Source organism: Periplaneta americana, chromosome 4 (assembly GCF_040183065.1).
Source record: "Periplaneta americana isolate PAMFEO1 chromosome 4, P.americana_PAMFEO1_priV1, whole genome shotgun sequence".
Classification (NCBI taxonomy): Eukaryota; Metazoa; Arthropoda; class Insecta; order Blattodea; family Blattidae; genus Periplaneta; species Periplaneta americana.
The window spans coordinates 147609785-147624482 of record NC_091120.1 but is presented as its reverse complement, the minus strand read 5'-3'; the positions used below and the strand labels follow the sequence as shown (position 1 = coordinate 147624482).

General features: G+C 35.1%; 1 protein-coding gene across 5 annotated transcripts in view; it reads right to left on the bottom strand.

Moving 5' to 3' along the window:
• Positions 1-14024, bottom strand: part of LOC138698294 (cytochrome P450 4C1-like) — a 44151-nt gene extending 30127 nt beyond the window's left edge. The window contains exons 1-3 of one of the 5 annotated variants that reach the window (XM_069824096.1): positions 13828-14024; positions 6928-7034; positions 1233-1329 (exon numbers count right to left, since the gene is read on the bottom strand). In XM_069824096.1, the coding sequence (XP_069680197.1) occupies positions 1233-1329; positions 6928-7034; positions 13828-14002 (379 nt within the window). In that variant the 5' untranslated portion in view covers positions 14003-14024. The remainder of the gene's footprint in view (positions 1-1232; positions 1330-6927; positions 7035-13827) is intronic. The other 4 variants (XM_069824091.1, XM_069824094.1, XM_069824095.1 and 1 more) reach the window with 4 other exon arrangements.
• Positions 14025-14698: the final 674 nt, after the last annotated feature.

Below are 14698 nucleotides of genomic sequence, written 5' to 3'. Positions count from 1 at the left end.
GTATGCATTTATGCAAAATAAAGTTGCATTTATTCCAACGTGAAAACATTAATTGGCAAAGATCCACTTTACTTCTTAAGTAAGCTTATGATAAATCAATAAAAGTATGCAATTGCATGAAATTCCGCAGTTTAGTTGTAACTGTATGGAATTCGTACTTGGGGAAATAGTTTTGGTATTCCCAAATTACTTAATTTACAGAAGAGACCGTGCATATTATTACGGATGTCCTCTTCAAGTGCGTAGATACACCTTTATGGATAAGAGAATAGAAATGTTCAATTTATTGTTTCCTGATATATGAAGTTTTGTATTTATATCAGTGAAAGAATTTCTTAGATATCTGCAATATATCCCGACATATGCCCATAAATGTATGTTGATGTCATCCGCCCTGTCCCTTTACATTCTGACTTGCCATACCTAACAAATGAAGGGTTCACACTCATAGTGGGCCAAGCGCCATTTTTTGAAAACGGAGAAAGCAAGGGTTAAAGTTAAGTGAATACCATAGTTTAATGAAGATTTAGTTTGAATGTGTATAAATTATAATACTTGCTATATGTTTCCATTGAATTATGGTGATAACTTCATTTTAACCCTTAGTTTCTACGGTTTTAGTAAATGGCGCTTGGTCCACTATAGATCTGAAACCTTCAAATGTCTGTCTGAAAATGTTCGGTTGATTTTCCTGTACTTGAATTTGGCGCTGTAAATATTTTTCCTTGGCTCTGTATGCTGAATTTCTCAAACATTCTGAAGAACAGAAACTATGTAAGGCATTGTTTTCTTCTTGGCTCTCCTCCGTGTTTCTATTGCAAAATAAAGAAAAATGCCTTTTTATAAATTTAAGGGTTTGTAGTTTCACAGTTCCGCCTAAAATATTTTTCCAAGTTCAGCACTGGCTGAGTGGTTTATTTCAGAAAATTATGCGATGCACTGTAACCTCTTAAAATGTAAAAATAAATTTCAATGGATCCGCTAACATAATAAGCATAAGTTGCACATTCCATTGGATCATTGTTGTAGTAGAAGCATAACCTGAGCCATGAATGAACGACTGGAATACTTAATAACATTAGGATATTTTCTTTATTTCTTTTTCTCATTTACTGAAGTATTTTACACATACTTCCTTAATACGCTGAGTTCAATAGTTATTTTCTTTACAACGTGGTGAATAGTAGAGGATGTTAATAAACTTCATATAGGCCTATCAAAAGTATTGTTACCTGTTGCAGTTAGGAGTCCGGATCCGAGCCAAGGATGCAGAAAAGTGTACATAAAAGGTTTGCTTAGCGTTTGAGAACTAGAATTTCCAAGGACAACCTGAAAAGGAAGGCAGGATTGAGGTCAAAATTATCTTATCGGAATCAGAAGACGATCTAAAAATTCGATAAAGCACTTGAATAGTTTCAACAAAATACGATATAAAATTATAGAATTAAATGAATATTTGTCAATATGTGAATACGTATTGTCTTATCAGTGACGGCCTCTGCGATAAATATACTATATAAATATATAAAATTATGGTTTACTTAACGACGACGATCGCAACCGCCCAGGTTATATCAGCATTGTCCGTGTGCCGGAATTTTGTACCGCAGGAATTCTTTAAATGCCAATAAATCTATGTGTGTGTGTGTCATTTTATTGAAACATATGGTACATATTTTAATTTAATAAAATTGTAAGCACAACTGATTACAATGTGTGAATAACTAGATAAACAACATATATGATTGTCAACTGTAAGGGTACGTGCAAGAAGAAGCCTAGCTGGTAGCCTGATTGGTTACCTTGCTGGAAGGAATGCCTAAACGTTACTAAATGGAGACTTCCAATACGAAAACTGCTGGTCGATTGTTACCTATCCTTTTAGCTGTTTTTCCAGCTATCAGCGACCTAAATGTCTTTACTGCGCATGCGCCCTGAGAGATCGTACACACTACTGCACGTGCTAAACGCCTACAGCTTGTCATTTCTATGCGTGTAAAGGATTCTGAAAGATTAATTTCAAATATTTATAATGTTTGGAATCAGGCTCATCCCGACCACCAAAACCTATATCATATTGAGAAATGGTGAGATGAAGTAGGAGTTAAAATGGATACCAATAAAGATAAAGGTGACCGACCCCTTCACATGCCATAAAGGCTCTTGGGAGCATAGAGATAGTTCCATGATTTCTTGACCTTTGCACTAGAATGAGGTGGTGTGAAATGGATACCAATAATAACTAAATATCTAAATATAAAATTTATTTTTGCAGTAAGTGACGATTTTACAAACTTGATAATATTATATACTGACCTATTGGTAATTAATACTTATTATTTTATCAATGTTCTATTTGCGTTAGAATGAACTATATGGGATTTAATGAAAAGGTTTTATTATGACAGAAGATGCTTTCCAGAAAGGTGTAATTACTTGCATGTTTATTTCCGCACTGAAAGTACCAAAATATCTAAGGTACACTCAAAAAATCCTGGAGATCAATAAAGTACTTCTTCTTGGCACTTTTATAAATTGTTATTGTTTTCAAAGACAATTTTAAAAGCGGAATACGTTCAGTTACACTGACTGGGAGATACAAACAAGCTTCGTTTTGATCAACCTGACTTTCTACCCAGCGAAAAGCTAGGCTACGAGCAACGAGCTCTGTAACCAGCCAGGCTTCTCCTTGTACGTACCCTTACTCTGCTGTCGCCAAAGTACAATGGTTGAGCTGCAAGTTTGAAAACATCTATTTAAAGTAGTACTTTGTTAGAATGAGACGATGAAAAGCATGCTGAAGTTAGATGCTGGAATATGCTTATCACTATAAAACAATAATCCTGAATTATTTCTCAAGTGCAGAAAGAATCGCAGTTACATAATCTACTGAACTTGTGAGTAATTAAGACTCACTGTGTTAAATATCACCACAAGCTGCCAAAATACCAAACTGTAAAGTAATGCACACAAGTGGACTTCTTCATTGCGCTTGCATTTTAGTTTGTGCTGTGAATAACGAAGTTGTTTTCCTCCCTAATTAATTTGTGTGTAGTAAATCATATGATGCGTTCCGTAAGAGAAGGGCGAATCCGTCAAATGTACATTTAGACAAAATCAAAGTATGTTCAAAGTATTTTACATGTAAACAAGGTAAGGGCGAAACCGCCAAGGACACGTCTGTAAATGATAATTACTTTTTACACTGAAAAACGAACATCTTTATAGAAAATTGTAATTAAATGTCCAATTTAATATTACAATCTAATAGTGATCGTTGATGGCATTATGAATTCATCAATATTATGGGAGTAATTTGAAAACAGTATATTGGAAAAATCGAAGGGCATAGAATGAACTTAGTAGTGGCATACATTAATAATAATAATAATAATAATAATAATAATAATAATAATAATAATAATAATAATAATAAACACTTAACCCATATCTGCCTAGTGTTGCGTTTTCGCAACATTCTGCATTAATTATTGTTCTGCAAAAATGCAAAGAAATGAATTACAAAATTAACTTTTATTTCATTGTTGTGTATACTAGAAGAATCGAAGGAGCCTACAGCACAATAATTAACTTCCATTTCAGTTTCATGTGGCGGTGCGAGAGACGTGAACTTTCACGTCAGAGTATTGGCATATCCGCACACACCATGACGAAGAAAATGTATTGTTTTGTTTTTACTTTATATCATATATATGTAAATATTTGCTTACAACGTACTAAAAATAGTTGTATTTGCATATTATTGCAGACTTATATGCCTGCCTTCCGCCATATTGCATCCCCACCCTGCTAAATTGTAATGTTGCGTTTTCGCAACACTAAGCACATACAATATCATTTCTATGTCATCTTGAAGACTGAATACGAAGCAAATTGTAGACTGCCTTCAGGTACTACAGAAAGTATTGATGTGTATATATGTATGTCTTCCGGACGGCCATTTTTTATTTTAGTAGATTATTTTACGACTTTTTATCAACATATTAGGTTATTTAGCGACTGAATAAGATGAAGGTGATATTGCCGGTGAAATGAGTCCGGGGTCTAACACCGAAAGTTACCCAGCATTTACTCAAATTGGGTTGAGGGAGAACCCCAAAATCCTCAAACAGGTAACTTGCTCCAACCGGGAATCGAACCCGGTCTGCCTGATTTCGCGGCCAGACGCGCAAACTGTTACTCTACAGGTGTGGACTCCGGACGTCCGTAATTATACAGATGAAGATAGTACGGATGAAGATATAGGAGGAACATTCAGCAACTTGAATTCACATCAACTTTGTGCTGATCGAGAATTAGTGTTTCAGTCTCAACATGGGGACGTTTTGAGGATTTTTAATACCGGTCAACTTCCAACAGCATGCAATGTACATTTAGATCAAACTGTAATGACTACTAAAACACAGAATGTAATTGGAATTAGTCAACGTGGTGAGAAAAAGATGTTCGCGATGAGGGGATGATTCCTTATTTTGGGCATCATAGCCTAAAGCAGTACATTAGGGGAAAACCAATACGATTTGTCTATAAAGTCTGGTGTACAAATTTCAATCTTGGTTAATTCGTTGATTTTGACAATTACCAGGATGCTAAAAGACAACAGACTAATTACAAAGCAGAGTATGGCCTTGGAGGTGGAGTATTACTGCAGTTTGTGAACACCCTGTCTGAAGACAATGAAAAGAACATACCTCCTCATCACATTCTTGCAGACAATTATTTTACATCTTTGAAGACAGTGAACGCATTTACAGAAATTGGAGTGGGACTAATAGGTACCATAAGGGGAAATAAAATTGACTATTAAGACATATCCGCTTAGTCATGTCACTGACATGAAGAAAAAATACACAGGCTCATATGACGTATGTACAGATTTGAGTACGGCCTTGGTAATTTGTTGATGGAATGACAGTGTTACCATGGTGTCTAATTGTGAAGGCATAGAACCACTTTCAAATGCGTCTCGCTATTCAGCTTCTCAAAACAAGACAGTGCAAATTTCACACTTTTAGGTAAAAATTACAATTGAAATATGGGTGGCACAGATATAATGGATCAGCTATAGAACCAGCGTCCATTCAAAGAAATGGTGCTGACCTACTTACATCTGGATTCTGAATGAATCACTGCACAATGCTTGGCACCTTCACAGAATATCCACTAGTGCCACTGGCTCTGATACACTACAACCATTGTAATTCAGAAGGAACGTATCTATTGCATTACTGGAAGATTCGGCCAACCAAGAAGTAACACTGGTCCTGTGAAGACACTTATGGTCAGCAGTGTTTCCTTGGGCTCTCGATTCGACAATGTGAGTCACTACATTTCATCACAGAATTGGAGGACAAGGTGCGCTATGTGAAAATCTACGACAATGGAGAAATGCGCAGAATGTTAACTTGTCCGACATGAAAAACGGTTTCTTGCTTTTCATGTAAAATTAACTGTTATAAAAGAGCGACTGGATTATATATATATATATATATATATATATATATATATATAATTTCGTGATTTTTGTACTAGAGTGTAATCTCACTTTTGGCACTGTTTGTACACCTTTTACTGAATTTGAATATTATGTTAGAGTTAAATCTTAAAATAATCTTGATTGACAATTATTTGTGAAGTTTAATTTATAAAATTATAGATATAAGTCATACATGTTACATTTTATGTAATTTCAATACGGTCTGTGACCTGCTGTAATTTAAAGCAATATTGGTATCTTATGTGCTAAGTGTTGCGTTTTCGCAACAGGCCTCTACACAGTAACGAAGGACACAAATAAAATTTCATTGATAGAGGTATACTCCTTAGACATATATAAACTATAATAAGTAAAATTATGAAAATATTCAATAAAAAAGCTATGGGCATAAATGGGTCAATCGCATTGTGACATGACATTTACAAAATGTCTCAAATTATTATTAAACAAAAATAAGTAGATGCCTGTCATGTTATTACCCTTGGTATAAAAAGTGGTCTCACTTTTTCTGGGAACAGGGGTGCTAATAATCCATTACATCATCTTCATGAAGATGTTCCTCTGAGTCGGTCACTGCTAGTTGCACGTTTTGGTTGCTGATCACGTCATCCAGAAGCGTTCTTTGGCACATAGATAAGGAGAGCTTTCAGATCCTTTACTTTATCATAAGTGAGCTTTATTGGCGTGACATAGTACCTCTTTGGCAAACCCAGCTGAGAGAGGTCGACCTGTTCTTAATGCGACATCTGTTCACATCGACACTGGTTATGAGCTTAGAAATACAGGCATTCTGGAGGTCTTGATCACCCAACTCTCAGAAATTATGAAATACAGGTTGTATTTTCTCCATACCTAATGCGTGAAGCACCCATAAGTACATGCCGGGCCTATATCCCGAGCTTGCACATGTCGGGATGTTTTCGTACTAATGTACGATTCACCTTTGTTCCTTTTAATCTTTGCTTGTACGTTTATACATTTTTCGACATGCCTCTGACGTTTCCTACGACAACGAGATATGTCTGGTTGATTATCACGGTTACTGTTACTCATACTAAGCTATTACAATGTCCATAAATACACGTAATTCCTCACTACGGTTGTACTCGGCTGTGTAGTTACAACACTGAGACAATGAATGGCACGCGTATTCAGGGGAAGTGGCGTATTCGCCCTTCTCGTACGGAGTAATATGAATATTATGAACATATCACAGACTACGCAATTTCTCCAACCTTACAAACAATGGTAATTTCGATGTAACATAGGAGAGGCCGCCAACGTCTGCCTGGCTTAAGTTGTAGATATGTGTCTTAAATATTCTGAGGAAAAAAAAATCGTGCCTTGGCGGGCTCGCCCTTCTCTTACGGAAAGCCTCATATACTGATTGCAATAAGAAATACTTTTACCTCCACATCTTTCGCATCCTTAATGCTAACACTTGGAACAGGACCCATCCACCATATGAAAATAGGTCCATTAGCTAGGTTTACTTCCAATATTTTCTCCCATCTTTCTGAAATATACAAATTTATAGAGAAGCATTTCTCTTCACAGGTTGTATGCGACAGTGTGATTAATACCAGGGTTATAAATAAAGTAGTGGCAACATAGAGAGTACTAACATATTATTGAACTTACATGGAAAATACATTTATATCCCTTCAGTATAATCACCAGCGTGCTCCACTAATAAATTCTATTGTACGGGCATCTGAGATGAGAAAAACATTTAGGCCTAATATATGATGATTGATGAAATACAGAATATAATATAACATAATTATTACATAAGAAACTAAATGAAATCATAGTTCCGGTGCGTAAAGATAGAAAGAATACCTAGGATTAATAAAATAAGTGTCCTATTTTTCTTCTTGCTAAAGCAATGTCAATAACCTTCATAGTTGACATTACAGTAAACCAGTAACACTTTGTCAAGACTGCAACACTGAAATTTGTGACGCTTGTTCATAAGATAAGTCTGTATGTCGGAAAAAAACTACTGTATTGATCAATTGAGATCAGTGAGACGTTCTTAAGGAATTTTATTCTGGTTACAGTAAGCTGCTGCATCTGTTGATTTTAGTCTTAACTACATTTCGATATAACAATGTCAGTCCTGAATTAACAAAATATTCAATATTTTCTGAATTTTTATTCTCTTTATTACTTTCGAACACAAGTCAGTCTTTCCCGATTCATTTTCACTCATTTTCCCAACAATGAAATGAACTACTAGTATAAATATTATCGTCCAAGTGAATCGCAAATTTCATGAACTGAAATCCAAATGCATCTGAATGTTATTTCTAATTTATTTGAGTTGACCACTGGCGTGACTGCTGGGAGGAGGGGGTGGGCTGTACAATAAATACCAAAAGAATACAATCCCAATTATCTAACCTTTTGCTTTATTTTTTGTCTCTGTCTGGTTATATTTTAATCTGGTAGTGTAAAATAGATCGTCTCTTTTATCTTCCCATTGGCTCCGGTAAGAATTTTCAGTAGAAGATGCTGTGAGGAATAAAACTGAAAATGTTTTGTTTAAAATTGGGTTAGTTTTGAATATCGATGAGGGTGGGAGGGAATACTTTCTGCACAGTTTAACATTTTCGTCACCAGGTGCGCTGCTAAATGCATGTAGTAATTACTCTTTTCACTACTTGGTGCGCTGCTAGATGTAATAACGCTCCTCTCCCAACAGGTGGCAGCAAGGTCAATTTCTACAACAGCGCCTCTAGTATGTGTTACGGGAAACTCGGTAAGTTTCGAATCCTATTATATTCATCCATGGATTAACCTTCGACGTGGGGATTTTTTGGTCGAAAAGGGAGTGAGGGATTTTTTGACAGAATGACACAAAATGTAGGGATTTTCACATCTTTCCAATTTTTCCATTTTTTAGATATTTTTCAAAATAAATTTTTATTTTTCAGATATAAAATGAGTTTCTTAATTTTTATTAAGAACACATAAAAGTGATTCAACACTGAAAACTCTATTATATGCTTCATATGTGGTTTGTTAACAATGCATTGTTATAACATATAATTTTAATTCAAGTGATTCAGATAGAAACGACCAATGAGTTTTATGTTTTTTTTTTTTAATTTTACTGCTTTTTTTTTAATTATACTGCTTGTTGGCTGTCATTTACCATTGTCGTTTGCGTCTTCCCTTTTTATATTCAAATCAATTCAGATTCTCAGTAGATTGTTTCGAAAATGAGTACGTTAGGAATATACTGTAGTTTCAGCTCTTGTATTAACAGCCGGGAAAAATGTACATATTTTATATTATGACCATAGTTTTAGGTTTATATTTTTTTAATGTCTTTTTATTTTCTTAGTTTTAAATTACTGACATTTTTAAGCGTGTGTTTATTTTATTGCTGTAAAAGTGTGTTTATTTTATTCGTACAATGAGTGATCTTCAAGAAGGACCGTCCACGCCGAAAAAAACTTCAAATAAAAAAGAGTTATCTCATAGTGAGACATCTTGGCGGAAACAATCATTCGTTGAATCATGGTTGGAGGAACCTCATTTTAAAGATTGGTTGGTTAAATCTAATGATCGCTATAAAGTAAAATGTTTCTGTTGCAAAAAGAAATATCGGCCGGTAAGAGAAAATTAGAAAGACACAGCTTCACTCCCTTGCATAAAAAATGCATTACAGTTGAAAAAAGTCCCCAGAATTACCAGTTTTTACAAGAATGCCATCTGATGACAAAGTAAAAGTTCAGATTATGATGTTTGGAGTTCTATTAAGTAGCTTTCAATGAGCCCTTGAAAAGACTGCCCCTTCAACCAGATGTTATAAGTAGCCTAATTTGACTTTTCTATCCAAAAATTGCATTAGGTGTCAGTAAGACTGTTGAAAGATCTAGTATCACACTTACTTCACTAGTTTATAAATATAAGACAAAAGTAAACCAAGAATCAGTATTAAATGAATGGAATCTTTTACCCAATTGTTTTCCCTCTGAAGAGAAAACTGCTTATCTAAATTTGCCTGTACCCAAATTTTGAAAGCGAATAGAAGAATGTCACAATTTAAATTCTGAATTTTTGTTCAAAAATTTAGGAAAACTAGCCAAAATTTGCCTTTCTTTGCCCCATTCTAATGCAGATGTAGTGCACATATTTTCAATGGTTACTGATATAACAACGAAGAAAAGAAATAAACTATCAGCAAAAACAGTGTCGTCTCTAGTACGCGTGAAATTTGACATGAGCAAATGAACAAAAAGTGTTACAACTATCCAATCACCGACGAAATGTTGGAGTTGTTTAATGAAAATATGTAGCCTACAACAAGGATTCAAGAGACAACCATATAACTGGGCTGCTGGTTGCGGAAGAAGAGTGAGAAGAAGAATGTTAACAGCATCATCAACAATATGCCGATCTGTTGCACTGTGATATTTATTAGAAACATTGTCTTTTTCTAATTTATTATTTTCATTCGTTTTTAAAATGTGTATTTTGGAGTTTAGACCATATTACCCCAAGAGGAATTATTTCTAAATTTGAGGGATTTTTCAACCCATCTGAGGGATTTTCTTTCTTAAAAACCTCTCAACACTGGTAGTCACTCACTCTTGATTGCTTGTAGATTTTATAAAAAGCCAATGCTAACAAGTCATATCAAATCGCTGCTTTCCCTTGCAGCGCACACTGTTTATAATGGGAAACCATAGATTACGTCATACATCAAGAAAATGTAAGCTCTCTGCGTATGTGCATTTCACTGCAGTTCATTGCGATAAGGAAGCCAGCACACATTACCGACTGGGACTTGCAGACGACGCACAAGCTATAGACCAGGCCTGCACATGGTTTGCGCTCTCCGAGCCGGCTCACAGCTCATGAGCGGAATGCAAGTATTAGCTGCGCTCTGTATAGGGTGGACCGGAAGAAGGAGTGATCTCGTACAAAATGTACACAAAAGGGAAGTACTAGTACGAGGTTCATGAAATGAATTCCCCTTCAGTGTTTGCAAAACTATCTTGGACTTATTAATTGATACAGGAATATTATTTTACAGAAATAATAGAAATTTTATACCTACTTAAATGTACAATATCATTTTCTTATATTTTTATTTATTAGTACATGAAAACGAGGTTTTATGCTGTTGGCAGCTGAAAGGAACAGTAGCCTACTTATCGTAATGAAACATCAGTTACAGATGTTCGATGCCTGTCTTTATTAATGTTGATTATAGAAAACAGTTGCTCACAAATATAAATGTTGAGCCAAACATAGCAATCATTTTCACAGCTAGCCTGTGTAGTCGTGGATATTATTGCTAATGTTTAGTCTTGTAAATCTCAACCAGGCTAGTAGTATTATTCAAACGATCTTTAGCCCTTAGGCCACATTGAAGATCAATACTGTAAGTCCGAGCTGTAAATCGTTAAATGTTATGTTTTATTTAACGACGCTCGCAACTGCCGATGTTATATGAGCACACTTAAATGCAATCGACCTGGCCCGGAATCGAACTCGCAATCTCGGGCATAGAAGGCCAGCGATATACCAACTGCGCCAACCAGGCCCACCTGTAACTTAAATGACATTGTTTCAACTGGTGTTGAAGGAATTTATTATGATAACTTTAAACTTCTTTTCAATTAAGATTTTAATAGGTTATTTTACGACGCTTTATCAACAGGTTATGTTATTTAGAGTCTGAATGAAAAGAAGGTGATAATGCCGGTGAAATGAGTCCGAAAGTTACTCAGCGTTTGCTCATACTGGGTTGAGGGAAAACCCCTGAAAAAACCTCAACCAGGTAACTTGTCCCGACCGGGAATCGAACCCTGGCCACCTGGTTTCACGGCTAGACGCGATAACCGTTACTCAACAGGTGTGAACCTTAAGACAAGATCTTGGAACCTAGAATTAAATTCATTTTGAATTTCAATTAATATTTGCACATAATCGTTTCACATGGCTTCATCACGAGCAGTTTCTATCGTTCGAAAGTAAGACACATTACCTTCCCGAAACTGACTTACGAAAAGTGTAAGTTTACGACTGAAATCCTGTAATTTATTCAACATATCAACACTGAGCTGGCCTTTTCCCTGAAGAGAGATATTTAAATTGTTGAAGATTAATATCTTTAGTATCTTTATGTCTGGACTCGTAATGACGTATTATGTTACGTTTCTTTCTACCTTTCAAAATGTTGTGGCAGATAAAGCACTGAGTATTTACTCCAGCAGCTATGAAAAAATAAGCATTTTCCCATGCAACATTGAAAGAATTTGCCTGATCACCATATTTCCGTCTTTTAGATTCCTTCATACTGTACTGTAGCAGTAGGTAAGCAACGTGATTCAGTTACTGAGAATACCCACTGCACTCCACTAGATAGCTGAGTTGTAATTTCCCTCTCCTCTACCTATATATAGCAAGTATATGTTATTCTGACGTATCTTCCTCTCCGTTTCGGCGAGCGGTAAACACCTCTCTCCCGCTCCGAATGAGCGGCCGCCAGTGGTGGGTTTGTTTTTGAGTTCTATGATCTTGTTCTCCTTGAAATATGTTTCTATTTTATTGTGTAAGTGTTTTTTATTTAGGATTACTGTGAAATAGCCTTTGCAAAGTTAGCTTATGTTCTTGTTGTTTTGTCTGCAAGGTGCTTATTGTTTTATATTCTTGCATGTTTGTTGTGGGTTTGTTTACTCTATTTATCTTTATTATTATGTCTTGTCTTATGTATTCGGTGATGCTGACTTCGTGTGTTTCGCATTGCTTTTTCTGTTTTTATGATAGTTTGTGTTTGTTGTTTTGTACCTGTATTGTTTTGGTGTATGTTGTGTCTTAATCCTCTTTCTAGTTGTTTAGTTTCGTTGTGGTTGAATGTTATGTTGGAAATTGTGTATCCTGTTGTATGTTGTTGTTTGCTGTGTCCTTAGCAATGCTAGTTTATTGTTCTGTCTTTCTTTTAGCAATGCTACTACTCAACAGACCACTCTACATACCAAGGAACCAACATGATTACAAAGAAGAGCTAAACACAATCAAATACATAGCATAAGGAAGCAGATACAACCCCAACATAATAAGAAAGACTAAACATAATCACAAAAAAACATAAGACTACAACATAAATACAAGAACACAAGAAATACATCACACTAACATGCGAAAACGAAAACACACACACGATTACAACCTCATTCATGAAATTAAATTACAACATCGCATACAGAACAAATAATACTATACAAAATCATCTCAACACACAAACAACACAAAAAAACAAATACAACCACACAGGCGTATACAAACTCACATGTAACACCTGCAACAACTTCTACATAGGACAGACAGGCAGATTATTTCAAACACGTTACAAAGAACACATCACAGCCATAACAAAATTACAAAACACATCCACATATGCAGAACACGTCACAAATGCTAACCACACCTACAGAGACATCAACGCAGACATGGATATTCTACACATCCAACCAAAAATCCAAAAATTAAACACATTAAAACAATACGAAATATACAGACACACAAAAACACATCCGAATGAAATTCTCAACACAAAACTCAATTTCAGAACACACACGCTCTTCGACTCCACATTACACTGAACAAGCACACTCCCACATTAAACAAAATAAAAGGCGCCAAGACCAGCAACAACCAGTTCTGAAGAAGGGTCATAACAGGACGATACATGTTAACCAGATACGATAGAATTTAACACGAGAAAGACATATAATACATATTCCAAAGTCTATTACTAAACATATAAAAATGAAATTAAACACATCATTACGGTACTGATATCAATAGGAGTTGTATGTGTGCAAAAATGCAAGTCTACTACCTATAAAGACCTATAAAAATGAAACTTAAACACATTATAACTGATATGAATAAGAGTATATGTACAAAAAATCAAGTCAACTACTAAACCTATAAAAATGAAACTTAAACACATCATTACTGATATCAATAGTAGTAAGTGCACAAAAGAACAAGTTTTTAATTTGAAAAATAATTGAAATAGAAATTTCATCCATCGTTCCGCCTTAACTCTAGTGGATTGGTAAACATGGGCAGTCAAAATTTGAAGAAAATGTACAATTAATACTGAATTTTAATATTGTAGTTATAGTCCAGATGTATGACGTTGTGTGATATTAATGGTGAGGTTCTAACTGCTTTTTTACAAATATTTAGAGAGAGTAAAGAGTTATGAACCAATGTCACTAGAAAAGAAAGAGGAATAATTTGTGAGATTATGGGGAAAATATTTTGTATGTACTTACCTGCATATGGCACCAGAGCTACGGGCAGCAAGCTCCCAATTATTGGATAACTTTTAATACGTGGAAGGTTGGCTATCTTTCGTCTCATTCGACCTGACTCTGCTTCCCATGACAGGTAGAGAAGTAGAATTGCTAGCAAGATAACTGAACACAATAATGTTGCGGAGAGCTCCATGGTGACTGCGAGCTTCTGGATTTAGTTTACGAAATGGAATATGTTGACCTTGATCACAAGTTGATCAATTGTCGACCTTACGGACGAGAAGGGAGATGAGAGAGGGGAAAGAAACTAACGCCACAAGTTTTTCCACTTGGCTTTGGTTTACAGCGCTAATACAATCATATAGTTTGAGCTCACGCTGTTTAATGTTATTTAAGATGTGGTGTGGCAACCTGTAATAATGATTTTTATAATAGATCCGGTTCTGGAAATGTTTCTTTCTTTTCTTTGCCGAAAGAAAATAAAATTCGCAATCAATGGATTGCCGCATGTAGAAGAGCAGATAAATTTAACCCCAATACAAGCAGAATTCGTTCGCGGCATTTCAAAAGTGACCTTTCCCTATAAAGTTCAGTATTTATTAATAAGTACTAAGTTTATTGCAATTAATGATTTATATTTAGACTTTTTATCTTCGGAGAAGGGCCCATAGGCAAACACCGCAGCCTTAGGCTTATTTTAAATCAAATTCAAATTCAAATTTATTCACAATTTACATTTGAAATGATACATATGAATATATACCCGAAATAAGCATATGTTCGTGCTCGGGTACAGTCCAGTAGTCTACATAAATTTTAAAGAGATCAATAATAAAGTTGATGTTAGAAATAATTGTAATAATAATAATAATAATAATAATAATAATAA